Here is a 15,253-nt window from a genome sequence, read left to right as displayed (position 1 = left end):
TCATAACAGTTCAGGTGATGTGATTTGAAGACAAGTTAATATTTTGCTCTTAATCATTATAAAATATATGTGACTCGCCGCCTCCAAACAGTTTCAATTCTCTCCTTACCAGATTTATTATTAGATTTTCCCCCGAAAATTCACACCCACCCGACACAAAAATAGACTTTTCTTACTCAAACAAAAAAGTGACAAGTGCAGAATGTCGTTCAGCAAAATGAGCTCTACAACACAGTGTTAAGTATTTATAGCTGTAATCAAAGCATTTCTTTACATTTTGTGATGTACAAGAGAAATCAGAAAGAGAAAACTGTCGGTTCGTAACGAATGTGATGATTTTCCTATGTTTGGTGAGGAGAGCGTTAAATGATGTCATTGTTTATCAGATGATTGAAATTGAAAGTATGGACAAAACTAGGCAACTTGGAGTTGATTTCTACACGGTATTGTGGAGAGTAAATACATTGCCAACATGACAACAATAACAGCAACAACAAAAAATCACACCAAAAACAAACAAAAACAACAACCAACCCCCCACCCCTCTTCCCCTAAAAGAAACAACCACAACAACAAAAATAAACAAACAAAATAAACCATAGATACATTATTAACCTAAGCTGAACAAGAAGAGCCTCCCCCTCCCCCCCCCCCGCCACCCCCCACACACACATACAGAAAATTCAAAGTTCGTATTTCTTATCATTTTAACTCTGTATTCACTTTTAAGGGTTTTGTTTGGACCCGATGAAATACCGTTTGACACAGTGGGTCATAAACAAAGAAATCAATAAATGTATAAACATACAACCAAATAAATGAATGACTATATAAACACATACTAATAACAAAGACCCGAGTGACGTCAACTTCATTCTATCTATATGATTTTGGCCCATATTTTCATTTTTGACATTATTGAATATTAGTAGCTTCTATATTCTAGAGCTAAAATCAGTAGTTCTAATAAATGTTCGTTGATGTGGGCAGGTCTTCAAATAACAAAATGTTTCACAACTCCTTGTCAAACATAGACCCAATACATTAAAACAATGACATTTTCACATAGACGAGGTCATTTTACCCTCTCAATATCGATAGTATATGAAGTCTTTTATAGATTTACGACCAAAATTAATGGGAAATAAATGTTTAGTCCGTAACAGCATTATAAGCATTGAATCTTCCTGTTTTAATAGGTTTAACGTGTCAGCCTGTTTCTTATAATGTCCAGATCTTCTTGTGGCGGCTTGTTCAAAGAAAAGGCGTTGAAATTTGTCAGGTTTCACGATTTCATTGTTCTAATGACCACCAAAAGCACCATCGTATTCTCCGTATGAAGTGTTTAACAATAGAAAAAAGTAGTCCTCTCTCTCGACTCTCTATCAAGTTCCTAGGCTTTGTTTGAATTCCCTCATCTTCGACGGGACAATTGTTTGGGGTAGCTACTCGTGTATCGGTGAGTTTGGTGAAGCTTGTAAAATGCAGCATGACGGAAGGAAAAATAGAAAGAAGGAAAGAATGAAGAAAGGATAGGAAGGAAGGAAGGACGGAAGGAAGGGAGAAAGGTAGAAACGACCAAAGGAAGACGATCCTCTGTATTTTCTATTACATGACTGGACGTCTATTATTCTATCAAACTATTCATTCATCTATTCAGCATCCTCGCGTCACATCTTCACAACTCCTCTCACAGTCACTTCAAAAAATGATAACAAGCAATTGGTGGTTCAGAAAACTTAGGAATAACAAGTAGTGTGATTTCTTCACTGGACCCCTGTGGAAGAGAAAATATGAGAGACCTGTCAACAAGGAGTTTGAGTGGGGTTTTGTTGTTTTTGTTTTGTTTTGGTTCTTTTCTTTTTGTATTGTTGATTTTGTGAGGGTGGAGATAGAAGCGATCACGTGGAGATTAATATTCGTGTGTCATTGTTCTCGAAATCATTTGCCATATAAGTATTTATTGTGTTTGACGCGGGTGGTTTTTTGTCTTGTTTACGTTGAGTGGGTCTTTGGTTTCCGGTCTTATGTCGATGATGACGATAAGTACTCATTACTACCATTATCTATCAACATATTATTATTGTTATCTTATGACTCGGTGGCTCGTTTGTACGGTGACTTTTCTTGTCACTTAAGTCAGGCGATGTCAAGCGTGGTCAGTGGCCGGATGGGTAATAGCTGGTGAGACGTTATGTCCGAATTGTGTAAGAACTTTACACACATTACCCCACACGAATCGGGTGTGAATGAGTACCTGGCTTTAGGCAATGACGGAATATTGTAAGAGTTTTGTTCAAACGGAGACTGGTACTGTATGAAATGGAACCATAATTCCAAATGGCCTGCTGGGGGAATAAATAAAACATTGCGAAGCGCATGAGCATGGCAAATCCTTGAAATTGTGCTATATAACTGTTCATATCTTTTGTTTTTTAGTGGATATTTCGCGATATAAAGTTAAATCATTAAAAAAAAACGAAAGCTTAAAGAGAGAAGTAAATATTTATTTTCGTGTGTGACCAATCCTCTTATAAATTTATCATTTTTGGGTTGACCAGATGTCAAAACAAAAAGGGATTTTGAAATAAAAAAGTAGTCCTTTAGAGCCATTCGGTCCATGGAGCCGGAGTTTATCCCGGTTCCTATAGCGTGAAACGGACAATAACAATTGCTTGCTATCTTTTGGATAGGACGCTAGTCTATCGCAAAGTACTTTCCGCCAAAATATAACAGACCCAGCTACCCATTTACTGCTGGGTGGACAGGGGGAGGGGGGGGGTTCAGAAAAAAAATCTCGACTGCACCAGCGATCGATCTCGGTCTCTTTGCGCGTGGAACGAGTGCTCTACCAACTGAGCTATCGAGACACCAAATGTAAAATTTTAGTTTTAGTCCGTTTAAGCAATTATATTCGGCTATGTGATCTTGTAGACTTTTGGTATGGCCCTTGCTATCGGACTGAAAGGACCATGGGTTCGAGTCCTGCTCTTAGTGGCGCAAAGTTGAATCCTCACATTCTCTAATCGTAAAATGAGTACCTGACCCTCTCCCTAAATAGTAGCGCGTAATGATATCATGTTGACAATAATGATTTGTGACGTCAGAATGTAAATGGTTAAATTTCGCTAAAAATCAGATTCTCTAAAAAGATGTATCATTTAAATGTTTTTTGAAGATGTCTTTTATTAATTAAGATATGACGAAATAGGAATTGATTGAGGGGTAGAATAAATGATTTCTTACACTCTTGCGTTTTGGAATTCGAACTTTGTTCCCAACGTGCACTAGGCAAGCTCGTGCAGTGGTTGGGACTACGTCCGGAATTGGATTCAATAGTCTGATGTCACGTCGCCCAGCAACGGCGCCCATCGTGGTCCTAAACAAAGAAAATCTGTACTTTTTATTCTTCATGCTGGCTAGAATTTTTCATATGTCTTGTGATCAGAATGTGTAAAAGTCAAAACATGACCAGATTTATGTTTTTTTTCCCTCTGGATACGCTTTTATCCTTGTCGGAGAAATATTTCATAAGGGTGTCCGTCATTGTTCCGATAGTTTAGAGCCAGTTACTGTTACCATGCGTCATTACGATGGAAGTGACGTTACGACTGTTGAAGCGTATTACAAAAATCAAGAATGTAAGAATCGTATACCTATTATATAATATCTATAATTAAAACGTCCATTAACTTACACAGAAATTTAAATGTCGTCCTTTTTTTCGTGTTTTGTTTTTCACTCCGTTTACTAAACTGGTGCTCACATGCAATGACACAATCTTGGAATCGGCCCACGGCCCGCAATAACTGGGCCCTCAAGTCGGTGGCTGCGGGATTTCTTGTATTGGCAATGATAAGAAGGAACCGTTCCCATGTGTGAGCTGGATAAAAGTAGAATATAAAAAAAGAGGGCTGTCAGGAAAAGAAAATAGAGCATGTATATAGCGCAATATGATAATAATTAATTGAGCTTTTACATAGCGCAATATCCACTAAACGTGCTCAAAGCGCTTTACAAGGGGTCCCTGGTCAACAGCAACATTTAACATAACGGGACATAACGCCTGTTAGGCGATATTACAATTTTTCGGACATAGACAACGCTGTTAACGGCCAGGTACTCATTTTACACCTGCGTATGGTGAGATAATGTGAGTAAAGAGCCTTTTTCCAAGGACTCGACTATGCGCCGAGCGCGATGCTCGAAACCCAGGACCTTCCGATCTGAAAACGAGTGTCATACCACTAGACCACATAGCCGCACAATATTCTCTAAATTGGCTCAATTCGCTTTACTAGGGGCCCCTAGCCAACAGCAACACTTAACATATAGCAAGAGACATGACTGACGCCTGTTATGCGATATTATAATTTTTCAAACAGAGACACAAAGCCGTTAACTGCCAGGTACTCATTTCACACCTGAGTGCGTTGAAAAGGTTTGAGTAATGAGCCTTCTCCAAAGAATCATCTATGCACCGCTCAGAGAGGACTCGAACTCAGGACCATCCGGTCTGAAGGCGAGTGTCATACCACTAGATCAGATAGCAGCACGAAACTGCCTTAACTGCGAGTCGCTCAAGAGACATGGTCCATATAATATTTCTGTAAGTTCTTTTGAGATAATACTAATAAAAGGGGTTTTGGGTCTTTCCAACACAACTACCACCACCACCACCACCACCACCACCACCACTACTACTACTACTACTACTACTACTACTACTACTACTACTACTACTACTACTACTACTACAACTACTACTACTGCTACTACTCTACTACTCTACTACTACTGCTACTACTACTACTACACATACTACTACTACTACTACACTACCACTACTACTACTACTACACTACTACTACTACTACTACTACTACTACTCTACAAACTACTACTACTACTACTACACTACTACACCTACTACTACTACTACTACTACTACTACTACTACTACTACTACTCTTACTACTACTACTACTACTACTACTACTACTACTACTACTACTACTACTACTACTACTACTCTTACTACTTCTACTACTACTGCTACTAATACTGCCTACTACTACTACCACCACCACCACCACCACCACTACTACTACTACTACTACTACTACTACTACTACTCTTACTACTTCTACTACTACTACTACTACTACTACTACTACTACTACTACTACTATAACGAAATCAAATATTACTAGTATTAATACTAATCTTCTCTCTCTCTCTTCTTTGTGCCAATAAACGGAAATTAAGTTAATCAGCCGATTAGGTCTATGTAAATTACCTGTGCTATATTTCTCTGACCATAACCTTTTGAGGGAGACGATGAAAGGTATGGAAGACTCGCACCTTGACTCACAACTGGCCAGGGATGGACTGAAGAGTGACGTCATAATGGTGAGGAACATAAAAACAACAGACATGGTGGGCCATTGAGAGGGGTACCGCATTCTACTGTGGAAGGATAGAACAAAACAAACGTAAAAAAAAATATTATGTACATTTATATACCGCATTTCTTCAGAGTAACCATATCCGAAATGCGCTTCACAAATCTTCATTTATTCCCCGATAAAGCCACATAGAACATATTTCCATTTCATAAAGTACAAATCGCATGTTAGGCTTTCTTTTTTGTACTTACGATATCCGTCACTGCTTGTAGCCAAAGGCAGTGTGTGTAAATAGCCTTACCCAAGGACAAACATTCTGGATCAGAATTTTCCGCGATCATTGTCACCAATCCGGCCACTAACTATCTATTCTCGGTCCTCAGGCTTTGGTGTCAATATTATTACCGATATTGATCAAAAATCGTATAGATAGTATGCGCGTGGCTAAGAATCTCACAACATTGCCATCCGGAAGTATAACGGACCAACACACAAAACTATGTGTAGCCATGAACGTTTATAGTCTGGTTAATACAGTTTAGTGAGAATTACTCATAAACGCGGATGGCAAAAAACAATAACAAAGACCTGAGTGACGCCAACTTTGAACTATCGATAGATAGAACAACATTCACTCAGCTCTTTATTATTGTTTTTAGTCAGCCAGTTTTATGAGTAGTTTTCACTATATTGTATCAATCAGACTGTTATTAATGGTGAAGGCCAAAAACACAGGTTTGTGTGTTGATACCTTATATCCGGCTGGGGAAATGCTGTGTAAAATACCTAATACTCACAGTATTTGCCCACCAGAAGAAACGCACAACTATACAATACTGTGTAATAGTAAAAGTTGATATGGTTTGATTGAGATAGAAGGAATGAAATTGACGTCACTCAGCTCGTTGTTTATGGTTTAGACAGCCATTTTAGTGATCACTTCTCCATAAATTATATCAACCAGACTAGAATCGTTCAAGGTCACACATGATTTGTGTGTTGGTACGTTATATCCGGCTGGTGGATGTTGCGAGTATTTTACCTAAACCTATAGCATCAATATTTTAAGTGAGAACGTATCACCCCACTGGCTGGCGTTCTGAAGGCGACGAAAAAGGTCAGGGTGATTGACGTCAACTGCTGCTATCTCAAATCACGTGATTTACTTACGACATAATATTGAATGATATTGTGATTTGATTTATTCACAAGGCCAAGGTGAAAAAGCAGGACCCAAGCTCTTTTTTATTCATGCTAATAATGATACAATATCTGGTAATGAACAGATTGTTCTGGAAATATCCTTTGGTGACATTGATCCGACAGTAACTACAAACACAACCCGCCCCCACGGTCATCAAAACAATACCCTAAGGTCACTGAATTGTCAATTCTGCGCAACTGTCTGATGGGCATATTGATGCTTTGCGCTCAGCCAAAAAGCTTACAGCTTTCACCAACCGGAAATGACGTACCAACCAACACACAAAACTAAGTGTGGCCTTGAACCCTTGAAGTCTGATTGATACAAAAAAGAGCTGAGTCACGTCAGCTTTGTTCTATCAAAACATACCACTGACTTCCTCTGAAACAAAAAAAACAAAAAAACAACAACATATATAAAATTTTGACCAGAAAACTCGTTCTTCAAATATCAAACGATTATAATGACCCTTATCATGGAAGCCCACCTTAATCCACCCCCTACACATACACACACACACACACTCGCGAAGTCTCAGGCTTGATGACGGTCATCTTAATGGGGCAGCGTCGCGCAGCGGTACGGTCTTTGCCTCGGACCCGAAAGGTATCGAGTTCGAGTACCCGCGCTGCGGTGTGTGGCCTTGAGAAAGTCACCTCGCTCGCCTTAACTCAGTTTGCGACGCTGCACTGCGCACCGCTGACGCGAGGGTTATTCCAGTCTTCCCTTGGAATAGACCCTAAATAAGAATTCCCTGATGGGATGAATAAAGGGAATTATATTTATTTATTTATTTATTATTTTAATTGACCGATATTTGAAGGACGAGTTTTCTGACCAAATTTTTTAAATATGCGTTTGTTCAGAGTTTGCCACTACGGATAAAAAGCTGAAGGTTGCAGGAACCTGAACCTGAACTTGACCCCTAACTCATCAGAAACAAAAAGATAAAACAAAAGCAAATCAAAACAAAACAAACTACAAAGCTACAACCCCCCCCCCCCCGGATGCAATGTTGTGACTCTTTGTCAAGCGCACACTATCTCTAGTAACCTATAATAGATGCAGATGACGTCACTCAGCTTTGTTATTGTTTGCCATCCGCGTTTGTGAGTTGTTCTCACTAAACTGTATTAACCAGACTATAAAAGTTCATGTTACACAGAGTTTGTGTGTTGTCAGTATACTCCGGATGGCAATGTTGTGAACTCCTTGGGCCAAGCGCATTCTATCATAGATAGTATTCGCTTGGCAAAGAAGCTCATAACATTGCCATCCGGAAGTATAACGGACCAACACACAAAACTGTGTGTATCCATGAACGTTTATAGTCAGGTTAATACAGTTCAGTGAGCATTATTCATAAACGCGGATGGCAAAAAACAATAACAAAGGCCTGAGTGACGTCATCTTCGAACTATCTATACGTTGCTTATTCATTGTCCGGATGACTCGTTACACACTTCCAAGGAGTTTTGAACCGGATAAAACGAGTGTGTTACTACTTCTGCATCCCATTAACACGATTTGCACTTATTTGCAGGTCTGATAACCCAATTCCTTATGGGCTCATTGTTATAATGGAAATCTAAAAAAAAAATGACGCAAAATATTGTCCATTACAAGAATGCTAAACTTGGCCCAAAAAAAATTGGGTTTGGGTGTCAGACCTGTATTCATGTGCACGTCGCATTAACAAGAATAAGAAATCAACCAGATTTGTGGAATATTCATTAGTTTTTAACTCAAGTGATTTTTAAAAACAATTCTAGAAAATGCTCAATTTTAAAATGGACAATTAATCATCGCCAAGATGACAAATTTATCACTTAAAAATATTTTTTTTTGTCGTCACTGTGTTTTGTCTGGGCTAACCTTTAACTCTCTCCTTACCAACCCTTTCAGTATTTTCCCCAAAATGTCATACCTACCCAACACTAAAATTGATTTTTTTAAACCCGAACCTAAAACCGTGCGAAACATATAATTTTGTTCTCCAAAACCTTATTTTTTCATAAACTAAACAAAGATTTTTCTTCCAATGTTTTGATGTAAGAAATAAAAAATATGAATAATTAACTCACTCAATCATAGAGACTTTTTCTGCTTTTCAAAATTGGAATAAAATGCATTAAAAATGAGCATGTACATAGAAAGTTTTATTAAACTATCATTAACTAAAAACATTAGCTTTGATACTACGCCTATAATTTGTCTCAGAAAAATGTAATAAATTGGCATGGGGTAAAAGTAACCAGGGTAAACTACGGATATAGTCGGTGTTAGGATTGAGTGAGTTAATGTTCATTGTATCGTAACAAATTTGACGATTTTCCTGTAGTTGGTAAGGAGAGGGTTAACACCGGAAACATTAGTCTCTACGGAGTTTATGTTTAGAATGTGTCCGGCCGGTCACAATAAATAGCCATGTATTTCTGTCCTTTTGACAGTTAGTTCTTTGAGGACAGAAAGGTCGTTAGTGGTTGCTTATTTGTGACCACCGCCTCAGAACTGTTTATAATGTCGGATGGGCTAGATGACTAACCTTCTCCTTCCTATTCATAGGAAAATCGTCACATTCGTTACGATCCAACCAGCACTTTTATCATTCAGATTTATTTTGTAAATCACACAATTTAAAGAAATCTGTTTTATTATAGCTATATAAAAAAACGTGACACTGTGTTGTAGAGTTCATTTTGCTGATCAATATTCTGCATAGAATGTATTTGTTGCTTTTCTATTTAAGTAAGAAAAAACTATTTTTTGTGTTGGGTGGATGTGAAATTATGGGGAAAATTCTGAAAATGGCTGGCAAGGAAAGGGTTAAGGGACATTATTATTGGTTAATTTCTATATTTAGCATATACCAAATGCCATCAAATAGCAGGTTTTGAAAAATTATGGCATCTTCATTAGAGATACAACTCTAGGCTCCCGTGAGAACAGTGTCATCCTGGTAATTCTATTTAGCATACAATGCCATCAGATGAGCAGGTTTGTGAAAAAAATATGACATCTTCTTAGAGATACACTCAGGCTCCGTGAGAACAGTGTCATCCTGTTAATTTCAGTTTAGCATACAAATGCCATCAAGATGAGCAGGTTTGTGAAAAAAAAATTATTGACATCTTCATTAGAGATACACTCAGGCTCCGTGAGAACAGGTCATCCCTGTTAATTTCTATATTTAGCATATACCAAATGCCATCAAGATGAGCAGGTTTGTGAAAAAAAAATTATTGACATCTTCATTAGAGATACAACTCTAGGCTCCCGTGAGAACAGTGTCATCCCCCCCCCCCCCTCCCGCCCCCAACCACCAACCCAGCGTTGGAGCAAAAGTAACTTGTTAACTGCCACACAATATTGGTGACAGGGATTTGGAACTGGTCCCTATAGTAAAATAAGAGGCGGCGTCGACTTTCAAATATAGATAGATTAAAATTATCCTGCTCTTGAAAAAATTAAAAAAAACTAATGAATACTATACATAATATATTTAAAAAAAAAAAAACATAAAACCAAAAAAAATAAAATAAAAAGAATTAAAAAAGACAGACAACAAAACCTCTCAAAATACGGGGTTCAGAGAGTCCAGGTTTGAGAGTTTTTGACAAGGTGGGGATCATTTTAATCGATCGATGTTTGAAGGACGAGTTTTCTGGTCAAAGTTGTTTTAAAAAAAAGATTAAAAACCTCTTGTTTCATGAATGCGGCAGGTTAGGTATCACCATATTGAACCATATTGTCTACTCATTCCAAGAGTAAAGAGCCTTCTCCAAGGACTAAATTATGCGCCGAGCGAGGCTCGAACCCAGGACCTTCAGATCCGAAAGCGAGTGTCATACCACTAGACCAAATAGCCTATTCATTCAACAAATAAAAAGAAGAAAAACTTGATCTTTAATATAGAGCGCGATATCCATTAAACTTCCTCAAAGGGTTTTACAAGGAAAGGAGTATCTAGCCAACAGCAGCACTTGCTTAGCATGTAGGACGAGACATGGCACCTGTTAGGCGATATTACAATTATTTTTCGACAGAGACAACGCTGTTAACGGTCAGGTACCCATTTTACATCTGAGTACGGTGAGTACGGTGATATAATATATGAGTAAATAGCATTTTCCAAGGGACTCAATTATACCGCTCAGAGTGTAGCGGGACTCAAACCCAGGACCTTCCAATCCGAAGGCGAGTGTCATTCCACAAGACCACATAGCCGCAAAACCCATTCATTTCATTCTCAGGACTAGCCTGTGGCATAAAATTATTGATATTACGCGCTCTATAATTTTATTCATTAGGTTATCGAAACGCATCAAGATCTAATTTCTGTTTTCAATAATGATCGATAGCTTAGGAATACTCGGAAATAGAAAAAAAAAGAAATATAAGAAGAAAAAAAATAAAAGAAAGAATAAGGGAGAGAGAGAGAGAGAGAGAGAGAGAGAGAGAGAGAGAGAGAGAGAGAGAGAGAGAGAGAGAGAGAGAGAGAGAGAAACAACAAAAGTGAAATACAAACTGTGTGCGAGAAACAAACGCATGGAATAAGGGCTAACTCACACCGGAGACAGACTCCGACGACCCGGCACTGCCGTCTTCCGGATAAAAACGTCGGGCACGGACAAAATACGAAGAATAAAGAGAAGAGCCGCTAGACCTACCCATACCAAGCTCGAAAAAAAATAAAACGACTGAGGACGTCGGGTGCTTGGTATGGGTAAGTCTAGCGGCTCTTTTCTTTATTCTTAGTGTTTTGTCCGTGCCCGACGTCTTTATCCGGAAGACTGCAGAGGACGTCACTCGGGTCTTTGTTATTGTTTTTTGCCATCCGCGTTTATGAGTAATTCTCACTAATCATACTATAAAAGTTCATGGTTACACACAGTTTGGTGTGCTGCCCAGTTAAACTTCCGGATGGCGATGTTGTGAGCTTCTTAGCCAAGTGCATACTATCGATATCCATAATCCATAAAGAATAATCATCTAATGAGGCAGTTGCTCATTGACATATCAATATAATCAAATGTGACCCCTCGTCTCAAATCGGTATTAAGTAGGGATGATTAAGATGCTGAAAATGGAATTTGTAGCCAGAAACATCATGTTTAAGTTGCGTTTATATGCTTTATAGAGGAGAAGGAATATCATATTTTACTGTGCTAAATACCAACTTTTCATATTTTTGACCAGTTTAACTATAATTTGACTTTTTAGCATCTGGTCCATCCCGACATAATACCGTTTTGAGACGAGGGGTCACAAATTATAATTATATTATCGTGTGACAGTCAGAATTACTAAGATTATTCCACCCAACTTCATCATAACAAACCCCGTAAGCAACTGATGTAATACGGCTTAGGTAAAATACTCACAACATCCTGGCTAACCCAATATGCAACCTATTTATTATTGATCCTCCGAAGGACTGGCTACATACACACTTCCAAAGAGTTTGGAATCTGGAGAGTAGAAGGTGTGACGTCAGGACTTCCCTGCCCTATTTACAAGACACACGATAAGGGCTAAGGGCTAATCCACACCGGAGACTGACTCCGACGACCCGGCACTGTCGTCCTCTGCCGTCTTCTGGTTAAAGACGTCGGGCACGGACAAAATACTAAGAATAATGAGAAGAGCCGCTAGACCTACCCATACCAAGCTCGAAAAAAAAAAAAAAAAAAAAAAACAAAAACCAAAAAAAAAAAAAAAATAATAAACGGACGTCGGGTGCTTGGTATGGGTAGGTCTCGCGGCTCATCTCATTATTCTTAGTATTTTGTCTGTGTTCTAAGTCTTTATCCGGAAGATGACAGAGGACGACAGTGCCGGGTCGTCGGAGTCAGTCTCCGGTGTGGATTAGCCCTTAGCTCTTATCGTGTGTCTTGTAAATAGGGCAGGGAAGTCCTGACGTCACACCTTCTACTCTCCAGATTCCAAGCTCTTTGGAAGTGTGTATATAGCCAGTCTTTCATAGGATCAATAATGAATAGGTTGCATATTGAATCATAAGGTGCCTTAACTCTCTCTTTTCCGATCCTTTTCAGCATTTCTCAAAATATCAGGCTTACCCAGCAGAAAAAACATGATTTTTTAAAACTCAAACAAGCTCTTTACAAAACAGTTTTATCTGCTTAGTAATCAAACAAAGATCATTCTTCAAAGTTTGTGATGTGCAAAATAATTCCGAATAAGAGAAATGTATATTGTGCCGTAACAAATGTGACGATTTTGCTTTAGGTGTAAGGAGAAGGTTAACTATTTTAGTAACATGAATTATAGGCATATTCGTAGAGATTACGGGACGTAAAAGAGCGAGGATGGATGATCGTTATTGATGGCAAGCATAATATAATATTCAGACTAGAAAACAAGATGCTATCGTATGAAACCAGAATATCAGTTACACAAGATATGCATTCATCCTTCGGATGGGTAGTTTTACATTTTCAATGAGATCATCATTCTTTTTGCTCTATTAATAATCATAAATATGTAAATCAAAATTTATATTTTCGTCACAATTAATCTACTGATTTTTTCTTGAGAGTGGGATAAAGTAGTCCTTCAGAGCCATTCGACACATGGAGCCGGAGTTTATCACGGTTTCTGTAGCGTGACACGATTGCTTGCTATCCCTTGGATAGGACGCTAGTCTATCGCAAAGTACTTTCTGCCAAATCTAACAGACTCAGCTACCCATTCACTGATGGGTGGACAGGAGATCACAAAAAAAGTCTCGATTGCACCCGGGATCGATCTCGGTCCCTTTGCGTGTGAAGCGAGTGCTTTACCAACTGAGCTATCGGGACCCCGAGAGTGGGATAAAACTCTGTTTTTTCATGTCTAGAAATATATAAATGAATTTAAGACAGTAAAACATCATATTTGTGATCAATATAAATTTACATTCATCTAGCGGGATCTGGTTCAAAAACATAATTGACCTTTTATATTGTGCAACTTCCGCTAAAAGTGCTCAAAGCGCTTTACAAGGGGTCCCTGGCCAACAGCAACACTTAACATTTAGGACGGGATATGAACCTCTTAGGCGATATTATTTTTTTTTTCGGAGAGAGACAACACTGTTAACGGCCAGGTACTCATTTCACACCTGAGTACGGTGAGAGAAAGTGAGTAAAAAGCTCTTTCCAAGGACTCAACTATACGACCTAGCGAGGCTCGAACCCAGGACCTTCCGATCCGAAAGCGAGTGTCATACGACCAGACCACATAGCCGTTCACCCCGACTTAATAACAGTCTGAGATGATGGGCCATATATTTCTCTCATCTTGACGGATACTTTTATTACCCTTAATATCGATTGATCATAGATAGAACGAAGATGACGTCGTTCAGGTCTTTGTTATTGTTTTGTTTTTTTTTGGCCATCCACGTTAATGAGTTATTCTCATTAAACTGTATTAACCTGTCTAACAGGCGTCATGTCTCGTCCTACATGTTAAGTGTTGCTGCTGTTCAGGGTCCCTTTGTAATGCGCTTTGAACACGTATAGTGGATTTTGCGCTATATAAAAGCTCAGGTGTGTTGTTAAGTTATATTAAGCTGGTGATTGTTGTGAAATTTAATTTCCAGCACCTAGTTCATCCCCTCATAATACTGTTTTGAGACGGCGAGTCACAAATATCAATCAATCAATCATAGTGTGTTTTGTATTATTTGTGCCTGGAGAGAGATACTAGTACTTTAAATGAGTGTGTGTGTGTGTGTGTGTGTGTGTGAGAGAGAGAAAGACAGAGACAGAGAAAGTGTGTGTGTGTGTGTGTGAGAGAGAGAGAGAGAGAGAGAGAGAGAGAGAGAGAGACGAGGAAGAAAGAGAAAGAGAAAGAAGAGAAGAGAGAAGGAAAAGAGAGAGAGAGAGAGAGAGAGAGAGAGAGAGAGAGAGAAAGAGAGAGAGATGAGAGAGAGAAAGGGAGAGAGAGAGAGAGAGAGAGAGAGAGAGAGTGGGAGAGAGACGTAGGAAGAAAGAGAAAGTAAGAAAGAAGAAAGAGAAAGAGAAAGAGAGATATGAGAGAGAGAGAGAGAAAGAGAGAGAGATGAGAGAGAGGAAGGGAGAGAGAGACAGAGAGAGAAAGAGTGGGAGAGAGACGTAGGAAGAAAGAGAAAGTAAGAAAGAAGAGAGAGAAAGAGAAAGAGAGATATGAGAGAGAGAGAAAGAGAGAGAGATGAGAGAGAGAAAGGGAGAGAGAGAGAGAGAGAGAGAGAGAGAGAGAGAGAGAAAGAGAAGAGAAGAGACGGGGGAAAGGGGAGGGAAAGAGCGGAAGTAAGAAAGAAGAGACAAAGAAAGAAAGAAAGAGAGAGATATATATATATATATATAGAGATAGATAGATAGATGGATAGATAGATAGATAGATAGATAGAGAGAGAGAGAGAGAGAGAGAAAGAGAGAGAGAGAGATTAACATAGGCATTGTTATGGTTGATGATACAGTTGTAAATATTATTCAAGAAAGAAATGATTTATATATTTAGAGAGAAACTGTAATTCTAATACACGACTTGGGTTAGAGGTATAAAATCTTAAAATATTCCGGTGTATATTTAAGTAGATATGTTATATTTTTGTTGGGATGTGTGGTTTTATTTTGTTTTTTGTTTTTTTAGACCC

The 15,253-nt window shown here is 38.6% G+C and overlaps 1 protein-coding gene across 1 annotated transcript in view; it reads right to left on the bottom strand.

The window, feature by feature from the left end:
- Positions 1-700: 700 nt before the first annotated feature.
- Positions 701-15,253, bottom strand: part of LOC144957889 (uncharacterized) — a 62,967-nt gene continuing 48,414 nt past the window's right edge. Inside the window, exons 2-4 of the mRNA XM_078889414.1 lie at positions 5,300-5,469; positions 3,698-3,883; positions 701-1,777 (exon numbers count right to left, since the gene is read on the bottom strand). Of these exons, the coding sequence (XP_078745540.1) occupies positions 1,767-1,777; positions 3,698-3,883; positions 5,300-5,465 (363 nt within the window). The 5' untranslated portion in view covers positions 5,466-5,469 and the 3' untranslated portion in view covers positions 701-1,766. The remainder of the gene's footprint in view (positions 1,778-3,697; positions 3,884-5,299; positions 5,470-15,253) is intronic.

This window comes from Berghia stephanieae, chromosome 12, assembly GCF_034508935.2.
Source record: "Berghia stephanieae isolate SIO BIC M18660-M18661 chromosome 12, UCSD_Bste_1.3, whole genome shotgun sequence".
NCBI classification, from domain to species: domain Eukaryota; kingdom Metazoa; phylum Mollusca; class Gastropoda; order Nudibranchia; family Aeolidiidae; genus Berghia; species Berghia stephanieae.
This window is presented reverse-complemented; position numbering and strand designations above follow the sequence as displayed.